Source organism: Labeo rohita, chromosome 25 (assembly GCF_022985175.1).
Source record: "Labeo rohita strain BAU-BD-2019 chromosome 25, IGBB_LRoh.1.0, whole genome shotgun sequence".
NCBI lineage: Eukaryota > Metazoa > Chordata > Actinopteri > Cypriniformes > Cyprinidae > Labeo > Labeo rohita.
Window position 1 is genome coordinate 12,307,564 of NC_066893.1, and position 24,243 is coordinate 12,331,806.

At 35.9% G+C, this 24,243-nt stretch overlaps 1 protein-coding gene across 2 annotated transcripts in view; it reads left to right on the forward strand.

The window, feature by feature from the left end:
- The window catches only part of dock4 (dedicator of cytokinesis 4), a 97,346-nt gene that overhangs the window by 54,490 nt on the left and 18,613 nt on the right, over positions 1-24,243 (forward strand). For both annotated transcript variants that reach the window (XM_051100211.1, XM_051100212.1), the window contains 14 exons: positions 2,310-2,407; positions 2,519-2,602; positions 3,691-3,791; positions 14,077-14,158; positions 14,732-14,902; positions 18,241-18,433; positions 18,567-18,691; positions 20,684-20,818; positions 20,898-20,996; positions 21,107-21,201; positions 21,298-21,373; positions 23,562-23,662; positions 23,908-23,966; positions 24,055-24,203. In XM_051100211.1, the coding sequence (XP_050956168.1) occupies positions 2,310-2,407; positions 2,519-2,602; positions 3,691-3,791; positions 14,077-14,158; positions 14,732-14,902; positions 18,241-18,433; positions 18,567-18,691; positions 20,684-20,818; positions 20,898-20,996; positions 21,107-21,201; positions 21,298-21,373; positions 23,562-23,662; positions 23,908-23,966; positions 24,055-24,203 (1,568 nt within the window). The remainder of the gene's footprint in view (positions 1-2,309; positions 2,408-2,518; positions 2,603-3,690; positions 3,792-14,076; positions 14,159-14,731; positions 14,903-18,240; positions 18,434-18,566; positions 18,692-20,683; positions 20,819-20,897; positions 20,997-21,106; positions 21,202-21,297; positions 21,374-23,561; positions 23,663-23,907; positions 23,967-24,054; positions 24,204-24,243) is intronic.

Here is a 24,243-nt window from a genome sequence, read left to right on the forward strand (position 1 = left end):
GGTCTGGGTTTGGACCGGAGATCACAGCGGGCTGAGCCCACACCTGCCTCTGTTGACCTTGGAGCTTCGCCCAGTGTCTCTGCGGCTCTGCCGCGCCTTCGCCCAACTGCACACATATCAACGGCCATCTGGCAGTTATTTAACCAAAGCCACTGAACCCAAGTTAGATTCAGTTCATATTGCATCTATACTCAGCCTCAAGCTTCAGGGTTTTTAAAGTTGAGTTGTTTATATTGAGGTTGACTGTTGAACTATATTGGTCAGATTCAGAGTCAAGTTGTAAGTTTAAGTATTTAGTTGCCTTTATATCTTTGTTATTCTTGCATTGTCCCATTACATGAAGCTAATATATTTAATGTAACTGTTTGGAAGGTCCCCCTAAAAGGTTCACCAGTGATTGATATGACGACGGTTGATTCATGTACAATTGATTTGCCAGCCATTTACTCACTAGTTTTGGCAGTTGATTCACCTGCAGTAGTTGATTCGGTGGTTGTTGATTCAGTACCAGTTGATTCAGCAGTGGTAAATGGAGTAATGATGGTTGAAATCACCTGCATTTGATTCGCCTGAGATTGATTTTACTAGTGTTTGATTCACCTACAGTTGAATCGCAGATGGTTGATTTCGTACCAGCTGATTTGCCAAAAGTTCATTTGCCAGCTGTTGATTTACCAATGATGATGATTGACTGACCTTACAGTAGTTGATTTGCCAATCACTGATTCGGTAGCAATTGATTGCCAGCAGTTAATTCAACATGGGTGATAGTTATTCACCTACAGTTGATTTGCCAGTTGTTGATTTGGTAGCAGTGGATTTGCCCAACACTTGATTCACCATTGATGATGGTTGACTCACCTACAGTTGATTCATTAATCGTTGATTTGGTACCGGTGGATTCGCCAACAGTTGATTCACATACAGTTGATTCCCTAATTGTCAAATTGTTACCAATTGATTTGACCAATAGTTGATTCACCACTGTTGATGGTTGATTCACCTACAGTTGAGTCACCAATCGTTGAATTGTTAGTGGTGGATTCACCCAACAGTTGATTCACCATTGATGATAGTTGGTTCACCTACAGTTGATTTGCCAATCGGATATTTGTTACTGGTGAATTCACCGAAGAGTTGATTCGCCAATCATGATTTGGTACCGGTGGATTCACCAGAAGTTAAATTTCCAGTGTTGGATTAATCAACGATTGGTCAACAAGGGATTCATCAACAGTTTATTTGCAGACAGCTGATTCGGTAATTGTTCATTCATTAATGGTTGATTCGGCAACTACTCATATGAAAGTGATTGATTTGTCAGCATATGATTTGTTAGTTGTTATTTTGCTAGTGGTTGATTCATTAACATTTAATCTGCCAATGGATTTAAGAGATCTTCTAAAACCAACTTAAAGGAGAAGTCCACTTCCAAAACAGAAAAGACTCACATATAATGTACTCACCCTATTGTCATCCAAGATGTTCATGTCTTTCTTTCTTCAGTCGTAAAGAAATTATGTTTTTTGATGAAAACATTTCAGCATTTTTTCTCCATATAATGTACTCATATGGTGCCCCGATTTTGAACATCCAAAATGCAGTTTGAATGCAGCTTCAAACGATCCCAAATGCGGTTGTAAACGATCCCAGCCGAGAAAGAAGGGTCTTATCTAGCGTAACGATCTATTATTTTAATAAAAATAATACAATTTATATACTTTTGAATGTCAAACGTTTGTCTTGTCTTACTCTGGCTGGACTGTTTTTTTCTGGTTTATGACAGTTAGTGTATGTCGAAAAACTCCCATCTCATGTTCTCCCTCAACTTCAAAATCATCCTATTTTTTAAGGGCGACCTTTTTTTTTTGTTTTTCGACATACCCTAACTGTCTTGAGCCAGAATACACAGAGTTCAAGGAGAGCAAGGCAAGACGAGCATTTGAGATTAAAAAGTATTTAAATTGTATTATTTTTATGAAAATAACCTATCGTTTCGCTAGATAAGACCCTTCTTCCTCAGCTGGGATCGTTTACAACCGCATTTGGGATCGTTTGAAGCCGCATTTACACTGCATTTTGGAAGTTCAAAATCAGGGCACCATATCAGTCCATTATATGGAGAAAAATGCAGAAATGTTTTCCTCAAAAAAATATAATTTCTTTACGATTGAAGAAAGAAAGACATGGACATCTTGGATGACAATGGGGTGAGTACATTATATGTGAATCTTTGTTTTGGAAGTGGACTTCTCCTTTAAAACAATTTAAATAGTTTCTATTCAAAAGTGCATGTATACTGCTTTCAGGTGACATGTTGGACCTACTGAAATGGAGAGTCCATCCGGACAGAATCATTGACTGCCTCTCCAAACTCAAGGACATTGATGGCACAGAAATTGTTAAGGTATAAACCACATACAGCAACTTGCTTTTACCACTGAAACTGCAGAGGTAACAAAGAATATTTCCCAAAATATTTTTCTTGCCTCTCTAACAATTGATTGTCTCTGTACAGTTTTTACAGGACACTATGGACACATTGTTCGGGATTTTGGATGAGAGTCCCCAGCGGTACGGACTAAAAGTGTTTGACTGCCTGGTGAGTGATTCCCTGTTCAAACCTTATAAATATGAATGCATGAAATGTAGACACTGCACTGCTCTCAAGTTTCCAGTTTCCACAGATTCTTTACATATTTTGACTGCGAACTCGTACAAACTCATCCATCTCTTCCGCAAGGAGACGTTTTCTTCCCGTTAATGAGTACAAGATGCTTTCCTCATCTCTCCTCCACTGTGTTACCACGGTTACATGCCAAATATGGCAACTCATAAAATCCATCTTAGACTTCTCTTGCTATAATCCAACTCCTGTCCTCACATCCTCTTTTATTTCAGGCAGAACAAAGTACTTCTAGATCAGAAAGCACGTTTTAAATAAACTCTGCATGATTGAGCGTTCTTTCAGGCTGCGTGGGAAGTGTTTTATACAATAGCTTTACTTTTCACACGTCTCTGTGGAATACCTGATTCTGATTGGTCAATTGCTGCAGTTCACAGTCCTTTATAAATAAAAGACCATTGTCCTTGGCAACCGAATTCCTACATAGGTGTGACAGTTTTATGTCATATCATTCCACAACCATCTCCTTTTCACGTAAAAAAATATTTTAAACTCATCATGGAAATGCTTGGAAGGCACTTCAGTTCATATACAGTTGATTTGGTAATTCATTTTATCTAATCATAGACTCCTCTTGCTGTAATCCAGCTCTTTTCTCATCTAGTATAATAAGAATAGTATCCATTAACAGTTGATTTGCCAATGGTTGATTTGTTAATGATTGATTCACCTGTGGTTAATATGTTGACTGTTTTGATTCATTTAATTGTTAATTCCTTAGTGGTTAATTGGTCAACTACCGAAATTTAATTACCTATTGGTTAATTCTGCCAGTGGATTTATTGGATCTGCCAAACAATTGATTCACTAATGGTTGATTTACCAAAGATGGGACACTCACATGACTTGGAAAGTGATTTGCCCAGTTAATTCTGCTGTCATTAATATAAAATAAACACTGATACAAATGCAAAGGGACTTATTTAGCTTAAAATATGTTTAGAAATTTTGCTTTGGATATGCTTTTAGTTTTATTAAAGTTACAATTTTTGTTTTTCCCTCAGGTGCACGTTATAAATTTGCTGCAGGACAGCAAATTCCAGCTCTTTAAACCTGTAATGGACAACTACATTGAGAACCACTTCGCTGGTGCCCTTTCCTACAGGTAAACACTAGGGGTGGGGGAAAAATGATTTTAAAATGCTGTGTCCAGTTAAAAGAAGTTTGATTAAAAATTAAATTGCGTATTTTTAAAGTGTGAACTTTATGTAAACATAACCTTAAAGGGATAGTTCATCCAGCATGAAAATTACCGCATGATTTACTCATCCTCAAGCCATCCTAGGTGTATATGACTTTCTTCTTTCAGACGAATACAATTGGAGTTATGGTAAAATATGTCCTGGCTCTTCCAAGCTTTATAATATAAGTGAAAAGGTTAAGATTTTGAGGTCCAATAAAGTGCCTCCATCCATCATTAAAAGTACTCCCCACGGCTCCAGGGGGTTAACAAAGGCCTTCTGTAGAGAATCTGTGAATTTGAAGCACTTCCATGTGGAGCACTTTTATGGTGTTTTGACAAACTTCATTTTGCTTCAACACCCATTCACTGCTATTATAAAGCTTGGAAGAGACAGGAAATTTTTTTAATATAACTCTGATCGTATTCATTTAAAGAAGAAACACTGCTCATTTGTTTTTTTGGAGAACTTTAGTAGCTTAAGACCTTTGAGGATTTACGCTGTTTTATTGCTCATAATGTGTGTGAGGACCATATTGGAATTGCTCTGTTTCTTATCCAAAATGAATCACATTTTTGAAGACCTAAGCATGCTCAAAAACTCATGAAACTTTGCACACACGGCAAAAGTGGTGAAAATTTACATCTGACATGGGTTTCAGAAGTGGGTGTGGTAAAATGGCTCGACAGCGCCACCAAAAATTTTCAACGAAGTGTCCCTCGAGCTATGTTTCACATACATGTACGAAATTCGGTAGACACATGTAACGCACCAATACCTACAAAAAAGTCTTCAGTACGAAATCCGAAACAGAAAGTCATTTGTCATTTTTAGGCATTGCAATTAAAAAAAAACTCCTCCTAGAGATTTAAACAGATCAGTACCAAATTTGTAATCTAAAGCCCTTTGTGACGTTAAATTGCGAAGATCTTGAGTTTTCGTTGTAGGGTGTGTCCATGGCGCCCTGACAAACTACAATGTTTCACCATGAAAAAGGAAGTTGTTATAATTCATGCATACAATGTCCAATCTGCACCAAACTTTACATGTTTGGTAAGAGTCCTGACCTGAAGACAATAAGGCCAATATTCAGTTATGATCATAGCGCCACCTGTTGGCAATAGGATATGCCATTTTTTACACTAACTCAAACATACTGTGTTCAGTCTGCACTAAACTTCTTGTTTTATAAAAGTCCTGGCCTAAAGACATCTACACACCAATATTCAGTTATAGTCATAGCGCCACCAGCTGGCAGCAAGAAGTTTGGCACATATAAATGACTTTGACATATTCCTCCTATATTTACCACTTTAAAAGCATATTTCCCACCGCTCACTGACTTCCTAAAGCCTCCGGCTGGCCTGCAGCTTTAATCTTTTCTTTGTATTTTTAAAGCTATTAACTTGTTAGCATTGTTTTAAAATTTTTAAGAATTAATTTTTTAAACCATAATTTTATAATTACACTTTTTAAAAAATATTAAATATTTGAAGTACTTAAACAAACATTAGCATATGTAAAAATAATGTAGCAGAGAATTAAACGAGTTTCAAAACGCTCAAAAAATCCTGGACCTCACGTTGCATTCATCTGAAAAAGCACGTCATGCTTTTGCGATTGTTGCGTTTGTTAATGTAGAAAGATAAAATGTGTTTTATATTGAGCTCCAGGCCTTGTACACTGTAACCCATGAAGTTTTTCTGAGTTTACAGTCCTCTCAGCACAGAGGGAGATGAATGTCAAGCCTAAAAGCACAGTGTAGTCTTTGCTTTCATCTGTCATAACCTGTTTAGTTTTACTGACAGTGCAGTATTTGCACTGTATGTGTGGTCAGGAAGGTAATGTGTGCTGTCAAATAGTGATTCAGATCTCAAGTATAATTCAATAGGCTGATGCTTCTCAAAATTCCTGATTTGATTTTTTTGCAGTTCTTTGTCTGTCTCTTCCTCCTGATGTTTGTTTCCCAACCTCTGCTCTCTCTTTTTCTTCCTGACCACTCACCTTCTGCTTTCTGTCTCTCTCTCTCTCTCTCTCTCTCTCTCTCCCTGTCATGTTTGACTGTGTTGTGTGTGTGTGGTTGTGCGGTGTGTTCTGGCCGTGCTGTCTGTCAGTAATGAGGTGTGTGGTCGTGTTGTTGTGTGTGGGCAGTGATGTGGTTTCTCTTCTGTAACGCACTGAGGTGTGGAGCATCATGTCAGAGTTGAGGTGGATGTGGGCGGCTTGCAAAATACTCACTCTCGCGCTGTTCCTGTCAGCCTGTCCCTTAATGCTGTCCCGTGTTTCTGTCTTATCGTGTCTTGCTGTCTCTGTCTCTTTTCTCACTCCCTCTTTCTTTTTTCTTCTTTCTTTATTTTATTTTAATTTATAAGCTGTAAGTGTGCTTATATTATTTTATTTTATTTTTCATTATGTGTTTACATTTCTTATGTTGTGAAATTTATAAATGTTCTTTTTATTTATTTGCATTGTGTGCGTCAAGAGTATGTTTACATATTATTTCAAACTATTGGATTTCAGAAGAGCCAAGAAAATCCCGCTTGTTATGTTCCCTATGGATTTCAAATAGTGATTTTTTTTTTTTCACAGCCTATATTCAGTTTGATGTTATTTGCTTTGTAACCATTCTCTCTCTCTCTTTCACACACACACACACATCTTCACACAGCATTGTTTCTCTCAGCATGCTCAAAGACACACTAAGGTTAATCTACAGTCAGGATGGATTCTGTGGTGATGAGGATCTGTTTTTTTAGGGTTGTGAAAAAACTATCCGTTGGGTTCAATGTGTGTTAGTATTCCTCAAGTATGAATGTAGCTGATGATGTTGGCAGTTTATTTACTGCTGTTATCACTAGTGAATAAACAGATTTGAATTGATGGAAAATATGTGACTGAAAACCAAGTTGAACTAAACTGAGCTGAACTTAAATTGGTCCAAAATTGGATGGGTTCTATATGAACAAAGTTGAATGAAAGAAAAGTTCATCAAAATTCAAACAGAACAGAAACAACATAACTAAACATAACTATGTGTATGTATGTATGTATATGTGTGTGCGTGTGTGAGTGTGTGTGAGTGTGTCTATATATATACACAGACACACACACACACACACACGCACACATATATATATACTGACCAAAATTATAAATGTACCACTTTTTGTTTTTGCCCCCATTTTTTATGAACTGAACTCAAAGATCTTTTTCTATGTACACAGAAGGCCTATTTCTCTCAAATATTGTTCACAAATCTGTCTAAATCTGTATTAGTGAGCTCTTCTCCTTTGCCGAGATAATCCATCCACCTCACAGGTGTGGCGTATCAAGATGCTGATAAGACAGCATGATTATTGCACAGTTGTGCCTTAGGCTGGACACAATAAAAGGCCACTCTAAAATGTGCAGTTTTACAGTTTTGGGGGGATCCGGGGGGGTCCAAAAACCAGTCAGTATCTACTGTGACCACCATTTGCCTCACGCAGTGCAACACATCTCCTTCGCATAGAGTTGATCAGGTTGTTGATTGTGGCCTGTGGAATGTTGGTCCACTCCTCGTCAGTGGCTGTGCAAAGTTCTTGATATTGGCAGGAACTGGAACACACTGTCATATACGCTGATCCAGAGCATCCCAAACATGCTCAATGGTGACATGTCCAGTGAATATGCTGCCGATGCAAGAACTGGGATGTTTTCAGCTTCCAGGAATTGTGTACAAATCCTTGCAACATGTGGCCGTGCATTATCATGCTGCAACATGAGGTCGTGGATAAATGGCACAAAATGGGCCTCAGGATCTCGTCATGGTATCTCTGTGCATTCAAAATGCCATCAATAATATTTGCCTGTGTTCGTTGTCCATAACATACACCTGCCCATACCATAACCCCACCGCCACCATGGGCCACTCAATCCACAACGTTGACATCAGCAAACCGCTCACCCACACGACACCATACATGCTGCCTGTCATCTGCCCTGTAGTGTGAAAACCGGGATTCATTTGTGAAAAGAACACCTCTCCAAAGTGCCAGGCACCATCAAATGTGAGCATTTGCCCGCTCAAGTCGGTTATGACGACGAACTGCAGTCAGGTCAAGACCCCAATGAGGATGATGAGCATGCAGATGAGCTCCCCTGAGATGGTTTCTGACAATTTATGCAGAAGTTCTTTGGTTATGCAAACCGATTGTTGCAGCAGCTGTCCGGGTGGCTGGTCTAAGACGATCTTGACGATCTTGGCTGGTCTAAGGCGATGGTGAAGATGCTGGATGTGGAGGTCCTGGGCTGGTGTGGTTAAATGTGGTCTGCGGTTGTGAGGCCGGTTTGATGTACTGCCAAATTCTCTGAAACGCCTTTGGAGACGGCTTATTGTAGAGAAATGAACATTCAATTCACAGGCAACAGCTCTGGTGGACATTCCTGCAGTCAGCATGCCGATTGCACGCTCCCTCAAAACTTGCGACATCTGTAGCATTGTGCTGTATGATAAAACTGCACATTTTAGAGTGGCCTTTTATTGTGGCCAGCCTAAGGCACACCTGTGCAATAATCATGCTGTCTAATCAGCATCTTGATATGCCACACCTGTGAGGTGGATGGATTATCTCGGCAAAGGAGAAGTGCTCACTAAAACAGATTTAGACCGATTTGTGAACAATATTTGAGAGAAAAAGTCTTCGATCTTTGAGTTCATCTCATGAAAAATGGGGGCAAAAACAAAAGTGTTGCGTTTATAATTTTGGTCAGTGTGTGTGTATAGAGTTACCTACTATATTACCTAGAATTACCTACTATAGCCAAAGCACAATAAATTCATTTAACCTCTCCCAAGGCCCAAATTTTTCAAAATACAGACTTCTGGGAATACTCTGGTCTCAAGAGACCAAGTCAATTATTTCAGATCCAAAAGCATCCAAAATGTTCTGGTGTTGCTAGAGGAGGAGTACAGTGAGAAGTGCCTGGTACCCACAGTGACGTTAATTGGTAGTAAAGCTCTTATATAGGCATGTATGAGTGCTGAAGGTGTGAGGAAGTTGTGCTTTATCAATGCTGTCATGAATTCACACACCACTGTGTGATGTAATACAAAAACATAAAACTGAGGATGTTACCCTCCCCTCATTCCCTGCATTATTGGGCATTTTTTCAGCATGACAGTGAAGATATTTATTCTCCCAAGGTGAAAATCCTTCAGTAGACATGTATTTTACTCAATCTTAACACTCTTGAGCAGCTATGGTGGATTCTGTTGAGACGAAGTGAGCAAAACTCCCCATAAAGGATCAGGGCATTTAGGGAGGTCGTCCTCCAGGAGTTCAACAGGACAGATGTGAAGATTTGTCATGAACTTGTACACTCAGTGCCAAGAAGTGTCAGAGGAGTTCTGGAGGACATACTAAGTACTAGGATTTTATACATTTGCTGAATTAAATCTAGGGTGTACTCATTTCTGCAATCCTTCTTTTAAACAAAACTGTAATTATAATTTACGTATTTACGTAATTTACGTATCTTATAGAAAGTATTGGCATATATTTCGTTGTTTTTATTACGTATATGTTTAATACATTTAAATTTTGCCATCTTTCCATGAATTATATTATATTATATCTTTATTATATTATATCTTTAAGAAAATACATCTTTTATATTTATTTAAAGGGGGTCTACTCATTTATGCTGTGCCCTATGTGTATATATATATATATATATATATATATATATATATATATATATTTACAGTATATAAGATACAGTTCTTGTTCACTGTTAAAATTTTTGGACACTGCTAAAATCAACTGCCTTGAAAATATAACAGCCACAACATATCTTAAGATTAGTGAGGTGGTACAGCGTGTTTAATTAAGATCTGATTGGATTTTAAATTAAATCTTTAGGGGGAATGAGAGCTGGTATTACGACGCAGTTAACATTAATTGCAATCCCATGCTGGGAATGTTAACATTTTCCTCCTTATGGCCAAATTACTCTCCTGGGTTTCCAAAATCAACAAGAGCCTCATAAAAGACCCAGTTTTCCTCCAGTTATTTTTTTTTCATTTGTTATTAATCACAACATCTTTCTTTATAAATTAAGCAATGCGGCAATAAAGAAAAGTTTAACAAAAAGGAAACTATCTTCAAAATTTCTCAGGTTTTCTAAGATTTTGATCTACTGTATTCACTAACCCCAGCACAGTAGTCTGATGCAGATCTTGATGGATTGGTCCCTAAGGATGTTTTAAACAATTTTAATGAGTTTTGACTGGCAACAGAGACCATTAACCCAGAACATTCAGAGTCTGTTTACAAAGTTTCCTGGCAGCTGCATCAAGTATTCATGAGACCTGTGCACTCTAACACCCCTGATTCATTATCACCATCACTAAACATCTCAGATGTTTCATCACCTGAGTGTTTAAGTCCCCTCGCGGGATGCACAGGACTGTTAAGGACCTTTATTGATCTTGGAAAAACATTCAGTCTGCCAGTGGTCTCTGATTCTGGAAATCAGTTTCAAAACCTTACAAAACCTGCACATTTTGTTGATTTACTTAATATACTTGAATAGGACAACATCTTGGAATAACATTCTTATCACCTAATCAGATTTTAGGAATCACTTTAAATTTGGGTGATGAACAACTAATATCATTAACATTGTTGTTAATTCTAAATGCAATAATGATATTTTGAAGAGAAAAACTTGCAATGCAAAAAATAATTTGTCAAAAGCTTAAAAAAATACACTGCCATTCAAACATTTGGAGGTCAGCAAGATTTGTTTTTTAATCAATACTTTAAGCAAGGATGCATTAAGTTGATTTTAGTGGCCGTAAAGACATTTATAAGGTTACAGAAGATTTCCATTTCAAATGATGTTATTTTTAACTTTCTATTTGTCAAAGACTTGAAAATTGTATCACAGTCTCCACAAAAATATTTAGTAGCACAACTGTTTTCAACACTGCTAAAAACTAACAAATGTTTCTTAAGCAACAAATCAGCATGTTAGAATAATGATAAGAGACTTCTATAAAAAAAAAAAAAAATCTTCAGATCCCAAACTTTTGAATGGCAATGTATATGTATTTGAAAAATATTTTTACTAGGTCTGTCAATTTATTCAAGTTTTTATTTGAGTTCATAACATAATATGTAGTATAATATGTCATCATCAAATTAGATTATAATTAATCACATATACCAGCCATTTATATATTTCAAAAACATAAACACTGACCCCAGGCTTTTAAAAACACGTTAAAACTAAACTGAAATGAATAACTAAAATATAAACTAAATGAAAAAAAAACCCCATCAAAAATATAAAGGTACTGAATAGTATGGAAGCCCGTTGCCGTCACAGATTAAAAAATAAAAAGGTTATTGCGACTTTTTATCTCACACACTTTTTTTCTCCGAATTGTGAGATATAAACTTGCAGTTATAAGAAAAAAATCACAATTGTGAGATATAAACTCGCAATTCAGAGAAAAAGATAAGTATTGTGTTTATATCTTGCAATTCTGACTTTCTCAGAACTGCGACTTTATTTCTCAGAATTGTGAGTTTGTCTTGCAATTCTGACTATTTAACTTGCATTTGCAAGTTTATATTATGCAAATCTAAGAAAAAAAGGCAGATCTGCATATTTATATTTTGCAATTCTGACTTTATAACTCACAATTGCAAGTTTATATTGCAAGTTAAAAGTCAGATTTGCGAGTTTAGATCTCATAATTCTGACTTTATTTCTCAGAATTGCGCGTTTATGTCTTGCAATTCTGACTTTATAACTCCTAGTTACAATATTATATCATGCAATTCTGAGAAAAGAGTCAGATTTGCAAGTTTGAATTTCACAATTCTGACTTTATATCTCACAATTGTGAGGAAAAAAAAAGTCAAATTTATGAGACAAAAAATAGCAGTTACCTTTTTTAATTTTTTGTTTTTTATTCAGGGCTGAAAATGGGCTTCAATAGAATAGTTTAGCATAAGCATGCAAAGATTTTCCCATGCATTTTTTTTTTACCTTTTAAAATGTATTTTTCAGAATTGAGATTAAAAACTTGCAATTCTGATTATTTCTCAGAATTGTGTTATATAAATTCACAATAATGAGAAAAAATCACAGTTGTGAGTTTATATATTGCAATTCTGACTTTATTTCTCTGAATTGCGAGTTCTTGCAATTCTGACTTCATAACTCACAATTGCAAGTTTATACTATGCAATTCTCAGAAAAAAGTCAGATGTGTGAGTTTATATCTCGCAATTCTGACTGTATAACTCACAATTACAAGTTTATATCACGCAATTCTCACTTCATTTCTCAGAATTACACATTTACAGTGCCCTCCACTAATATTGGCACCCTTGGTAAATATGAGCAAAGGTGGCTGTAAGAATAAATCTGCATTGTTTATACTTTTAATCTTTCATTCAAAAAATTCACAGTATTCTAACCTATCATTTAAGTAAAACCATGGAAAGCAGGGGGAAAATCTCTTTATGAAATAAATGTTTTTCTGTAGTTCATGTTGACCACAATTATTGGCACCCAATTATTGCAATGTCCTTTATTCAAGATAACAGCTCTGTGTTTCCTTCTTTAATGCCTGAAGAGTTTGGAGAACACCTGACAAGAGATCAGAGACCATTCCTTCATACAGAAACTCTTCAGATCCTTTAGTTTCCCAGCTCCATGCTGGTGCTTCTTCTCTTCAGTTCACCTCACGCATTTTCTATAGGGTTCAGGTCAGGCAACTGGGACGGCCATGGCAGAAGCTTTATTTTATGCTCAGTGACACATTTTTGTGTTGATTTTGATGTTTGATTTGGATCACTGTCCTGATTGAAGCTCCAACCACAGCTCATTATAGAACTTCTAACAGATGCAGTCAGGTTTACATTTTTTATCTGTTGGTATTTGCTAGAATCCATGATGCCATGTATCTGAACAAGATGTCCAGGACCTCTGGCAGGAAAATAAGCCCACAACATTAAAGATCCAGCAGTATATTTAACCGTGGGCATGGGGTACTTTTTGTACCAAACCTATCTTGAGTGTTTTGCTGCTCTTTTTTTTAGTTTCATCTGACCACAGAAGCCATTCCCATTTGAAATTCAAGTTGTGTCTGACAACTGAATATGCTGGAGTTTGTTTTTGGATGAGCAAGGAGGATTTTTCTTAAAACCCTCCTAAACAACATGTGGTGACGTAGGGGCTGTTTGAATTTTTTTTTTTTTTTTTTTTAGTCTTTTGGCCCCAAGACTCAACTAATCTCTGCAATTCTCCTGCTGTGATCCTTGGAGAGTCTTTGGACACTTAAACTCTCGTCCTCACCATGCATTAGGACGATATAGACACACATCCTTTTCCAGGCAGATTTGTAACATCTTTAGTTGATTGGAATTCTTAATTATTGTCCTAATGATGGAAATTAGGATTTTCAATGCTTTAGCTCTTTTCTTACAGCCATTTTCTATTTTGTGAAGCTCAACAATCTTGTTCTGCACATCAGAACTATATTATTTGGTTTTATTCCTTGTGATGGATGATTAAGGAAATTTGGCCTTTGTGCTCCTCATATTTATAATCCTGTGAAACAGGAAGTTATTGCTGGACAATATCATACTCCTAGTCATTCTAGTGTGCTAAATAAATGCAAATACGAATGGGAATATACTTCAGAGATATTTTACTCATTATAATTTCTAAGGGTGCCAATAATTGTGCCCAAGATGCATATGAGAAAAACATTTATTTCATAACGTAAGTTTCCCCCCACTTTTAATTGTTTTGCTTCAATGAAAGGTTAGCATTTTGTGAATTTTTTGAATGTAAGATCATAAAGATAAACAAAGCAGATTTATTTTCATAGCCGTCTTTGCTCATATTTACCAAGGGTGCCAATATTAGTGGAGGGCACTGAATATCACAATTCTGAGGAAGAATTTTTGGAATTGTTGGAAACAGGCTTCCATAGAATAGTGAAAGATTTTCCCATGCATCTTTCTTTTACCTGCAGATTTCATTTATGTGATCCATAAAGTCCTGAGCACTGCCTATGAATATTTCGTGATATGATGCATTTTCCCTGCAGGACAAACAGAAACATACAGCATTCACACATTAATACACAGCATTAAACAAACATTGCCCTTGATGTCTGATATTCACGGCTTGTGTCTGCAGGGATCTGATCCGTGTGTTGAAGTGGTATGTGGATCGTATCATTGATGCCGAGCACCAGGAACAGATCCAGCAGGTTTTGAAGGTGAGAACACTAACATATGCTTCATTCGGGAAGTACATTACAGTATATATGCAAATCTATGAGGAAACATATGCACCCAATCTCTCTCTGTCAGCCCATCATGTTGGGGTTAACCCTCACCCCTTGCTGATCTTCCGAGCTTCCTCCCCAGCAGCTATGAATACCCTTGATGCATCTGTTCTAGCTCTCCAGCCTCTCTCACCCGCAGAAGTTATTTTTCTACCCATCATGCAATTAAGCTACAAACATTCAGTCTTTTCTTTTGTTCATTTGCCCGTTTTGCTTTCATGACCTGCCGTGGGACCAGGCTCATTCTCCAAATGCATCCACGCTCGTTTACACTCTTCAAAGGTGTTACTTAAAAGCAATTCCCACTTTCTTACCTTGAACCCTTCAAACCTCTTGGGATACAATGTGTGCCATTTATCTTTTGGTGTTTTTGCTTTCTAATTGAAATGTTTAAAAAACAGAAAATGCACTTCACACTGTGTTTCAAGGTGTGACTCTATCTATCTATCTATCTATTAAATCTAAATAAATATATAACAATTGTTTGATATCATATGCCTGCAGGCGTCAGAGTACTTGTTTAAGTACATTGTGCAGTCACGGCGTCTGTACGCGGCGGCCACTGGAGGCCAGAATGAGGAGGAATTTCGCTGCTCTGTTCATGAACTCTTCAAATCCATCCACCTGTTCCTGTCACACGAGAGTAAGGGCATCAGCCCCATCACACACACACAGGTGAGACAAACACACACAGGCCAACAGACTTAAAAACGATGTATTGTACTAAGTGATGAGAAAGCGTGTGCTTCTGTTGTACGCAAGCATGTGGCTAATATTTTAATATGTGGCTAAAGGGATAGTTTACTAAAAAAATAGCGCTGCACCATTAATCTAACACAATTTCCATGCGCATTTTGTCAATAAAGCTGGTTTTGTAATTAGCAGTAAATCTCCATCACCTGCTTTCAGATGGACCAGCAATTACTACATAGAGCTGTAGTTCACTGAAAGGTTACACAAAAAAAACGTAGATGATATTACTGTGCGATTATGAAATCGAAAGAAATCGTTTGTGATAATGACAGCTGTTTGCATAGTTTCTCAGTGAACTACGGCTCTGTGTAGGTAGTACATCTGAAGATACCACCTTTAATAACATGTTTTTACTCCAAACTCACTTCATAACATAGGTCGAGTGTTTGAAATAAATCCTTCTGTGAGATGATGTGGCTTCTTACACAGAATAAGGCACACAACATATTTCATAGTATTCTAAGCAGTGATAAAAGCATTATATTATAAATATACTTCATTATAATGAAAATTATAATAATAAGAACTCAGATAACCCGTATATTGTCATAGTTGTGTGTTTATTAGTCACGTTGAATCAGTTAAATCTTCTGTTTATTCAGCTGCAGTGATCATGATTTCATGGGTGTCTTAGGGCGTATTTGGAGTTTTCGCGCGAAAGCGCCCTCTGGCCTTCGGATGAAGATTTACTGCTGATCACAGAACCGTACTTCACTAAAAGATGCGCATGACAATCGCAGCTTCTGCCTAATCGCGATTTCATTTTGATTTATCGTGCAGCCCTACTAAAAAATTCTGTGATTAATTACTCACCCTCATGCCATTCCAAACCCGTGAAACCTTCATCTTCAGAACACAAATAAAGATATTTTGGAGGAAATCTGAGAGCTTTCTGGCCCTGCATAAACAACGCAACTCTCACGTTCAAAACCCAGAAAGGTAGGGACATCAATGTGAAAGACTTGGAAAAAAAGAGAAGAAATGGTTGAATAAAGTTGTTATTTTTGATTTCTTTGCACACACAAAGTATTTTCGTAACTTCATAACATTATGATTAAACCACTGATGTCACATGGACTGTTTTAACAATGTCCTTACTTCCTTTCTGGGTCTTGAACGTGTCAGTTGCGTTGCTGTATATGGAGGGTCAGAAAGCTCTCGGATTTAATCAAAAATATCTTAATTTGTGTTCCAAAGATGAACGAAGGTCTTACGGGTTTGGAACGACATGAGGGTGAAAAGTCAAAATTAATCACAGAATTTTCATTTTTGGGTGAACTATCCCTTTAAAACTACCCGTTCAAAAATTTGGGGTCATATATATATATATATATATATATATATATATATATATATATACATGTGTGTGTGTGTTCAGATGCAAAAGCCTCTAAGTCCATCTGACGTTTTTCTTTAAAGAAAGTTTTTTCCCTCGGAACAGATGAACGTACATATGGTACGTTTTTTGTGACATTGGTTTTGTAGGCGTCACTGCAGTTCTGACTTGATATGTCCATTGAGTGGCACTACACCTACCTGATAGTATGAACAAAAGCAAATGTGACATAAAAATGCAATGCCGTTTTAGCTTGTTCTTCGATCTCTCATCTGTCAGCTCTTTCATTCGTACCCAATCCTAAAGCCACCTTTCAACTATCTCCAACGAACAACAAGTGACAGACTGGAAGTCATTCATTTCCAATGGAGAGTAATGCGGGAGCTGCGTGGAGTTCCGATCATATGCGTATGCGGAATTTTCGGATCCGATTTGAGCTGTGGATGCGTTAAAATATTTGAACTTCTGCGGCTAGACCGTATGCGACCGCTTGACCGGATGTGGTGTATTCTATTAAAGGGGTCATCGGATGCAAACTTCACTTTTTCATGTTGTTTGAACATTAATATGTGTTGGCAGTGTATGTACAAATCTACCCTATAATGATAAAAATCCATGCAGTTGTTTTTTAATTAATCTGTAAAAATAATATCCCCTTTTTCAAATCGAGCCGTTCTCAGACGCCTGTCAGTGTGGTGTCACACCGACAGAGGCCGCTCCCACAATAGTTGATTGACATGAGCTCTTACCTTAGATCAGCTGTAACAGTCCAGTAACTTTCCTTGTTTTGATGCCGAAGCAGGGATGTAAGTTAGACAAGAATATCTCCGATTGAGCGATTGAGGTGTTGTGTTGCTGGATGTAATAATGAACATAGTGGTCGTCATTTACTCCCGACATCTGAGCCGCTGAAGATGCAGTAGATTACGTTTGTTTGTGAAGGGAATGCGCCTCCCGATCTACGTATATCCGTCTATGTTCGTGCGAATCATTCGTGATCCAACTTCACTTACAGCAGAAGTGTGTATAAGCGTTTTTTTATGAATCTTTGCGATCGCCTTTCCTTATAACGTGGTATAACGCAGCTGAATGTGGCTAAAGTAAACAAGATCGTCACTCTACAGAGAGAAGAGAATGTGTATGAAAACGATTACAAGTGCTTAGTGGACATTTCTGTTGGAAACTGCATATGTACTCATTGGTACGTATTTTGTGTCCCACAGGTACGTTTTTGTTGTGAGATCAGGTAGTCTTTTCAGCCCCACCCAGGTTTGTTCTGTTAGCATATCAGTGTTCAAAGCTCAGTCAGCCCGTGGAGAGTTTAGCCAGTTTTGATATACACAAACAGAGACGCATGCTGAGCGCGCTAAAAGCCCGCCACACACTGTCACGGCCTGCCGAGCTCAGACTCAGCTGAGCCATGTGTGTCCGACGGGCAGAGACACCCGCTCCCGTTCTTTCCGAGATTGCTTTCGGTGGGGACGTGTGCGCACACATTCGCACATTCGCTCACACTGAACTCTCACACAGGTCTGTTCTTGTTATGGCGGCCCAGCAGGAGAGCAGATTTCAATTAACACGGCCAAGAAAACAAAGCGTCTTTGGACACCGCGGCATAATCCGAAGCACATGCAGGCGGCTGGATCCGTGCCAGATTCGAGTCACCGCAATATTTGTGTGTGCGCGCGAGTGCCTTTGCTTACATCTGTTGTTTGACATCCCCTACCGCGCCAGAGGAACATTTTCCCACTAAATCAATGTGAAATGCATTTGGAGGAAGATGATAGCGACATTACACTGACACAAACACACAAAATACACACGTACTGCAGCATGTTACACATATTATTAAACTTTATCTCTTGGGTACCAGCTAATGAGGTTTTTTCGTGTTTAAATAACTTGTTTATTGGCGTTTTCGCAGGCCGTGTTCCTGAGATCGTTCCCGACTGTGTGCTGCGAGCTGCTAAAGATCTTCAGCATGAGAGAGGTGGCAAATCTGGCCCGTGACACGCTGAGCAGCCTGCCTGTCCTCACGCACACGGACTGCCCTCTACAGGCCGTCAAATTGCAGTGCATGGCCAAGACCGTGGAGAGTCCACTTTACGTCAACCCGGGTAAAGGATCTCAAACTGTGTTGTTTTAAAGTCATTAAAAATGAATAATTATTGCTGAAAACACCATGAAAGTTGTGGTAATGGTAGAGTTAGAAGCTGCTTGATTCTTATTTGTGCGTTTGTGTGTTTTCAGAGTCGAGGTGTGTGCTGTTACCTGTAGTGCTGCATCTGCTGCACACACACCTGCAGGAGCAGAGGGAGCTGGTGCTGTGTGCCAATATCCTCACCAGCATGCTGACGCTCAACACACCTGCCACGGTCAGTCTTATGCTAAAACTCCGCTGCTAGACTCATTTTCATACATATTTACTTCACTCTCTGCATCAGTTTTGCTCTATTTATTGGTTAGTTTGTAGCTCTTTTCCTTTCTTTAATTTGGCCTTTTTTTCCCCTCCCCAATTAGAATTGCATTAGAATAATATTTAATAATAATAATAGAATCTGCAAGTAAAATGTTATTTTAAATATATGTAGGAAAATAATTCATTTATTGGTTATATTAATTTGGTTACATTAATTGTGTAACCAAATAATAAAAAAATATATATATATATATGTATATATATCGCGATTTTTTTTTTTTTTTTTTTTTTCCTTTTTTTTTTTTGCCCCAATCAGAATAGCTGTGAAATTTGATACCTTGTTTTTTTTTTTTTGCTGATTTTGTAAATAAAAAAAGTAAAATTGCATTTAATATGTTTGATTAAGGGCTTAATAATTTATCTAAAAAATTATAAATAAGAAAAAATTGCAGATTTCATCTTGACTTCCTGAGCTGTACATAAATTGGCAAGTAAACTATTATTTAAAATAAATGTAAGAATATATATATAATCCTATATAATTTTTAAAAATTGCTAATGAGATTCATCTTTTCGTAGATTTTGTATAAAATAATGTAAATAACATTTAATATGTCATGTATTAATTAATTACTTAGTTAATATGTATAAATTAGGCCTTATTAATTCTTTTAAAAATTATCATTTAGCATGTAACCAAGTAGGAAAAAAAAAATATTATTGTGATTTCCTGACCTGTATGTAAATTTAGCAATGTAATGCATTAAAATATTTTTATATTTTGAAACTGATTTCAAAATTTGAGTTTTTTCCTTTTTTCTCCCCAATCAAAATTGCTGTGAAATTTGGTACCTATTTTATTTTATTTTGTAAATAAAAATGTAAAATTATATTTAATATGTTTGATTAAGGGCTTATTAATTTACCTAAAAATCTTAAAATAAGTGTTAGAAAAAATTACAAATTTGACCGTGACCCCATGACCTATTCGTAAATTGTATTATAAATAATTTATATTCCCCTTATTAAAATGGCTAGTGAGATGTGGTACATTTCATGTAGAAATAAATCATTGTCATGTAGAAATGAATTTAGTTAATATTTATAATGTATACTTATTAATTCATATTAAAAATATAATTATTTATGTAACCAAATAAGTTTTCCAAAAAAAAAATTAATTGTGACTTTCTGACCTGTATGGGGATCTGGTGTATTGAAATATTTTTAACCTGAAACTAATGTTTATTTAATAGTTTCTCCTTTAGCACGGCAATATAATGTGGCTTTTCCAAGTAAAAATTTGTGTATGTAATTAATTGTAATTTAATTTATTTGATCAAGGCATATTTATAATACATATCAGGGCTGCATGCTGTCAAATTCAGAAGTGTATATTTATAAGCTTTTTTCACAAATTCTAATTAAAACAATAGAATAAGATTATAAGTTACTGATCAAATAAAATCAGTATTAGCTAAATTTATTTGCACTACAGACATTTAATAAGGCTCAGATGTGGTATGAGTGCAATAAAATTCATAAATACATGTTTTAAATATAAAATTTTGAATATAAAAATATTAAATGATTTAAATAACTAAAATAATACGTTAATGAAACCAAAACTGCCAGTAGGTGGTGGCAAGTGACTGATTTTATCACCAAAGCATTCATTCATTCATTCAGTTGATTCATTCAAACGACTGATTCATTCAGGAACAGCAATAATTGACTCACTAGATTAGTTTAAAATGTGCGTTCTTTCACAAACGAAACACTGCTGCACTTGCTTCGTTTGTCCGCCAGCAAAATCAGGCAGTAGTGTTATAGTCAGACAAAGTAAGTCACTTAATATTAAGCTCCTGAATATTTTTCATAGTTGCACGCAGTAGTTTACACTTGCAATGTTCTGAATATATTATAACCAAAAACCTACTCTCTGTAGGAGTGTGGCGTGCCTGAGGAGGTGAATCTGGTCATGGAGAGTCTGTCTGGAGTGTTACTCAGAACTATATTAGAAGTGACCAACCGGCCTCAGCCTGCCGCCACATCGCTGCGCCTGCAGTACCAGGATGTTACCGTACGTGTGACCTTTGATTTTTACTTCAGGGAAAGTTTTGCAGTACATTCAGTACAAATTGGATGTGTGTGTGTTTCAGGGTGAATTTGTTGCCTGTTTGCTCACATTGCTGCGGCAGTTGAAAGATAAAGAATACCAACAGCTTCTCAGCAGATTTCCCACTAAAGATGAACTAACGGTAAAATGATTTTAGAAACATTACCAGAATGCATTGCTCTTGTTTAACCAGCTAATTCTGCTTTGATAATAGCGATTGCTGTAGTTTAACAGTATAATCACTTTTTTCAGAGTTTCCTCCTGCAGTTATTCACGGTCTTCAGAATACTTATCCGACCGGATATGTTCCCAAAGGACTGGACTGTCATGAGACTGGTCGCTAATAAGTAAGTGCGGAAAACAAAACCTGAAATAGTTCATATGTAATCTCATTCAGCCACAGAAATGTTTTTTGCTTGATGTTTCTGTTTGTTTGTGTTTAGCGTCATCATAACCACCATCTTGTATCTCTCCGATACCCTGCGCAACAACTTCCTTAATGAGAAATTTGACTTCAAGGTAAAGAGATTTTACATTTACTGCTGTTCAAACTTTTTTTTTGAAATAAATGTATATGTAATTGATTTTTTTTTTTAATGTAAGCCTGGGTTTTTCAGGTATCTTGCAGAAAAATAAGTATAAAAAAGCAAATATAGCCTGGATCGTTTTAAAATAAATTAGTATTTTTATTAATTAATCAAAGATTTCTACACTACCAGTCAAAAGTTTTTAAAGGGTAAGATTTTAATGTTTTAATGCTCACCAAACCTGCATTTATTTTATCCAAAGTACAGCAAAAACAGTAAAAATTATTATAGTAAAATATTTTTACTATTTAAAATAACTGTTTTCTATTTGAATATATTTTAAAATGTAATTTATTCCTGTGATCAAAGGAAAAATTGCCACTCTGATTTGCTGTTGATGAAACATTTATTTTTAGTAGTTGTAGCTGTAATATTATTAATATTTAAAATAGTGGAGTACTTTTTTTTTTTTCAGGATTCTTTGATGAATAGAAAATCCAACGATCAGCATTTATCTGAAATAAAAAGCTTTTATATATATATATATATATATATATATATATATATATATATACACACAAAATAAAAACATTTATTTTTAGTAGTAGTAGCAGTAATATTATTAATATTTAAAATAGTTGAGTACTTTTTTTTTTTTTTTCAGGATTCTTTGATGAATAGAAAATCCAACGATCAGCATTTATCTGAAATAAAAAGCTTTTGTGTATATATATATATATATATATATATATATATATATATATATATATATATATACACAAAATAAAAACATTTATTTTTAGTAGTAGTAGCAGTAATATTATTAATATTTAAAATAGTTGAGTACTTTTTTTTTTTTCAGGATTCTTTGATGAATAGAAAATCCAACGATCAGCATTTATCTGAAATAAAAAGCTTGCAGGAGTGGCTCCATGTGTATATATATATATATAATTATATTTTATTATTTATATTTTTTTTGGAAATAAATGAAAGAAATTCAAAAGTGATGATAAAGACATTTATAATGTTACGAAAGATTTCTATTTCAGATAAATGCTGTTCTTCTGAACTTTCTATTCATCAAAGAAACCTGAAAAAAAATCTTCTAATCTGTTTTCTAATAATAATAATAATAATAATAATAATGTTTTTGAGCAGCAAATCAGTATATTAGAATGATTTCTGAAGGATCATGTGACTGGAGTAATGATGCTAAAAATTCTGCTTTGAAATCACAGAAATAAATTAATTTTTAAGTATATTCAAATAGAAAATAGTTTTATTAAATAGTAAAAATATTTCAGAATTTTACAGTTTTTTTCTGTACTTTCAATCACATAAATGCAGGCTTGGTGAGGAGAAAATACTTATATATAAAAAAAACCTTACTGTTCAAAACACTGGTAGTGTATTTCAAATTAATGCAATTCTTTTGAAATTTTTATTTATCAAAGATTCCTGAAAAAACTGTTTTCAACATTGATTATAAGAAATGTCTTGAGCAGCAAGTCAGCATATCAGTTTAACAGTATTTAACAATTTTACTATTTTTATTATATCTTCAAAAACATTTATGAATCGAACCCATTACCTAGCTGTTGCTAACATCAAAAGTTAACAAATTTAATTTGATTGCTGTAAATTTAATGAGGAATGTGAAACATTTGCACATAATCGTCTTTCTCAACTTTTATAGAAATAAATAAAATGTAAATGTTTAAATACTACAGACTATTAGTTTATTTTCTGCTCTCCAACGTACTCAAATACCATAGAAAAAATAGCATATACAGCTTAAAATTCACTAATAACAGCCTATCACTTTTACTATTACATTAAATATGCTAATATATTCAGATGCCTTTAGTACACGGAGTATGTGTGAATGCTGTTAATCTAATCTAACAGATACAGTGTTATTTAATATAGCAGAATCAACCTGAATACAGTAGGTAAAAATAAAAAATTACAGATCAGATGAAGTAGAAACATTTCCTTAGGCTAACAACTGCACATTGTTATTCTTTACAGTGTGCCGTATAAAAAAAACCCTAAAATAACTGCATAGGAGAATTTTTTTCTGTATCTCCTTGAGTATCCTGGGAACATGTGAAACATGTGCCTGCAATGCAGATAATCATCATCAGCATCTTAATTAGCTGTCTTTTTATCTGTAGGTATGGGAGTCCTATTTTTACCTCTGTATAATATTCATCAACCAACCCTGCCTCCAACTGGAAATGTTCCCGCCCTCCAAGAGGAAAAAAGTCTTGGAGAAGTGAGACCCCTTCATGTTCTTTTCCTTTATATGATCAGAATCCAACCGGGACTGAGATTAAAAGATTTCACGAATAACACATTCAGCATAATGAGACGCTATTAGTAGCAGCAGGTTTAGCGATTTATTGAATATTGGATAATTTGTACTGTAGTTTTACACTGTGATCTGCAACTTCCACCATAGGAAAACCATTGCAATATTACCACAATATTTTTTTGATTATGATTATTTTGTTTTTAAAGGTACGGTGACATGAGAGTAATGATCGGCTGTGAGATTTTCAGCATGTGGCAGCATTTGGGTACGTCCACACGCACAAATCTGCATTGACCACTTGTGGAGTCACATGACCAGTGCATATAAAAGCAATGTATGGTGTTGTTTCTCAGGTGACTATAAGTTAAATCTCATTCCCACCCTGATTGGTCCGTTCATGGAGGTGACTCTAGTACCACAGATGGACCTGCGGAACGTCCTCATTCCCATTTTCCACGATATGATGGACTGCGAACAGCGACGGAGCGGCAACTTCAAACAGGTGCTCAAATCGCAGTGACATAAACATGCCTCAGTGTGCG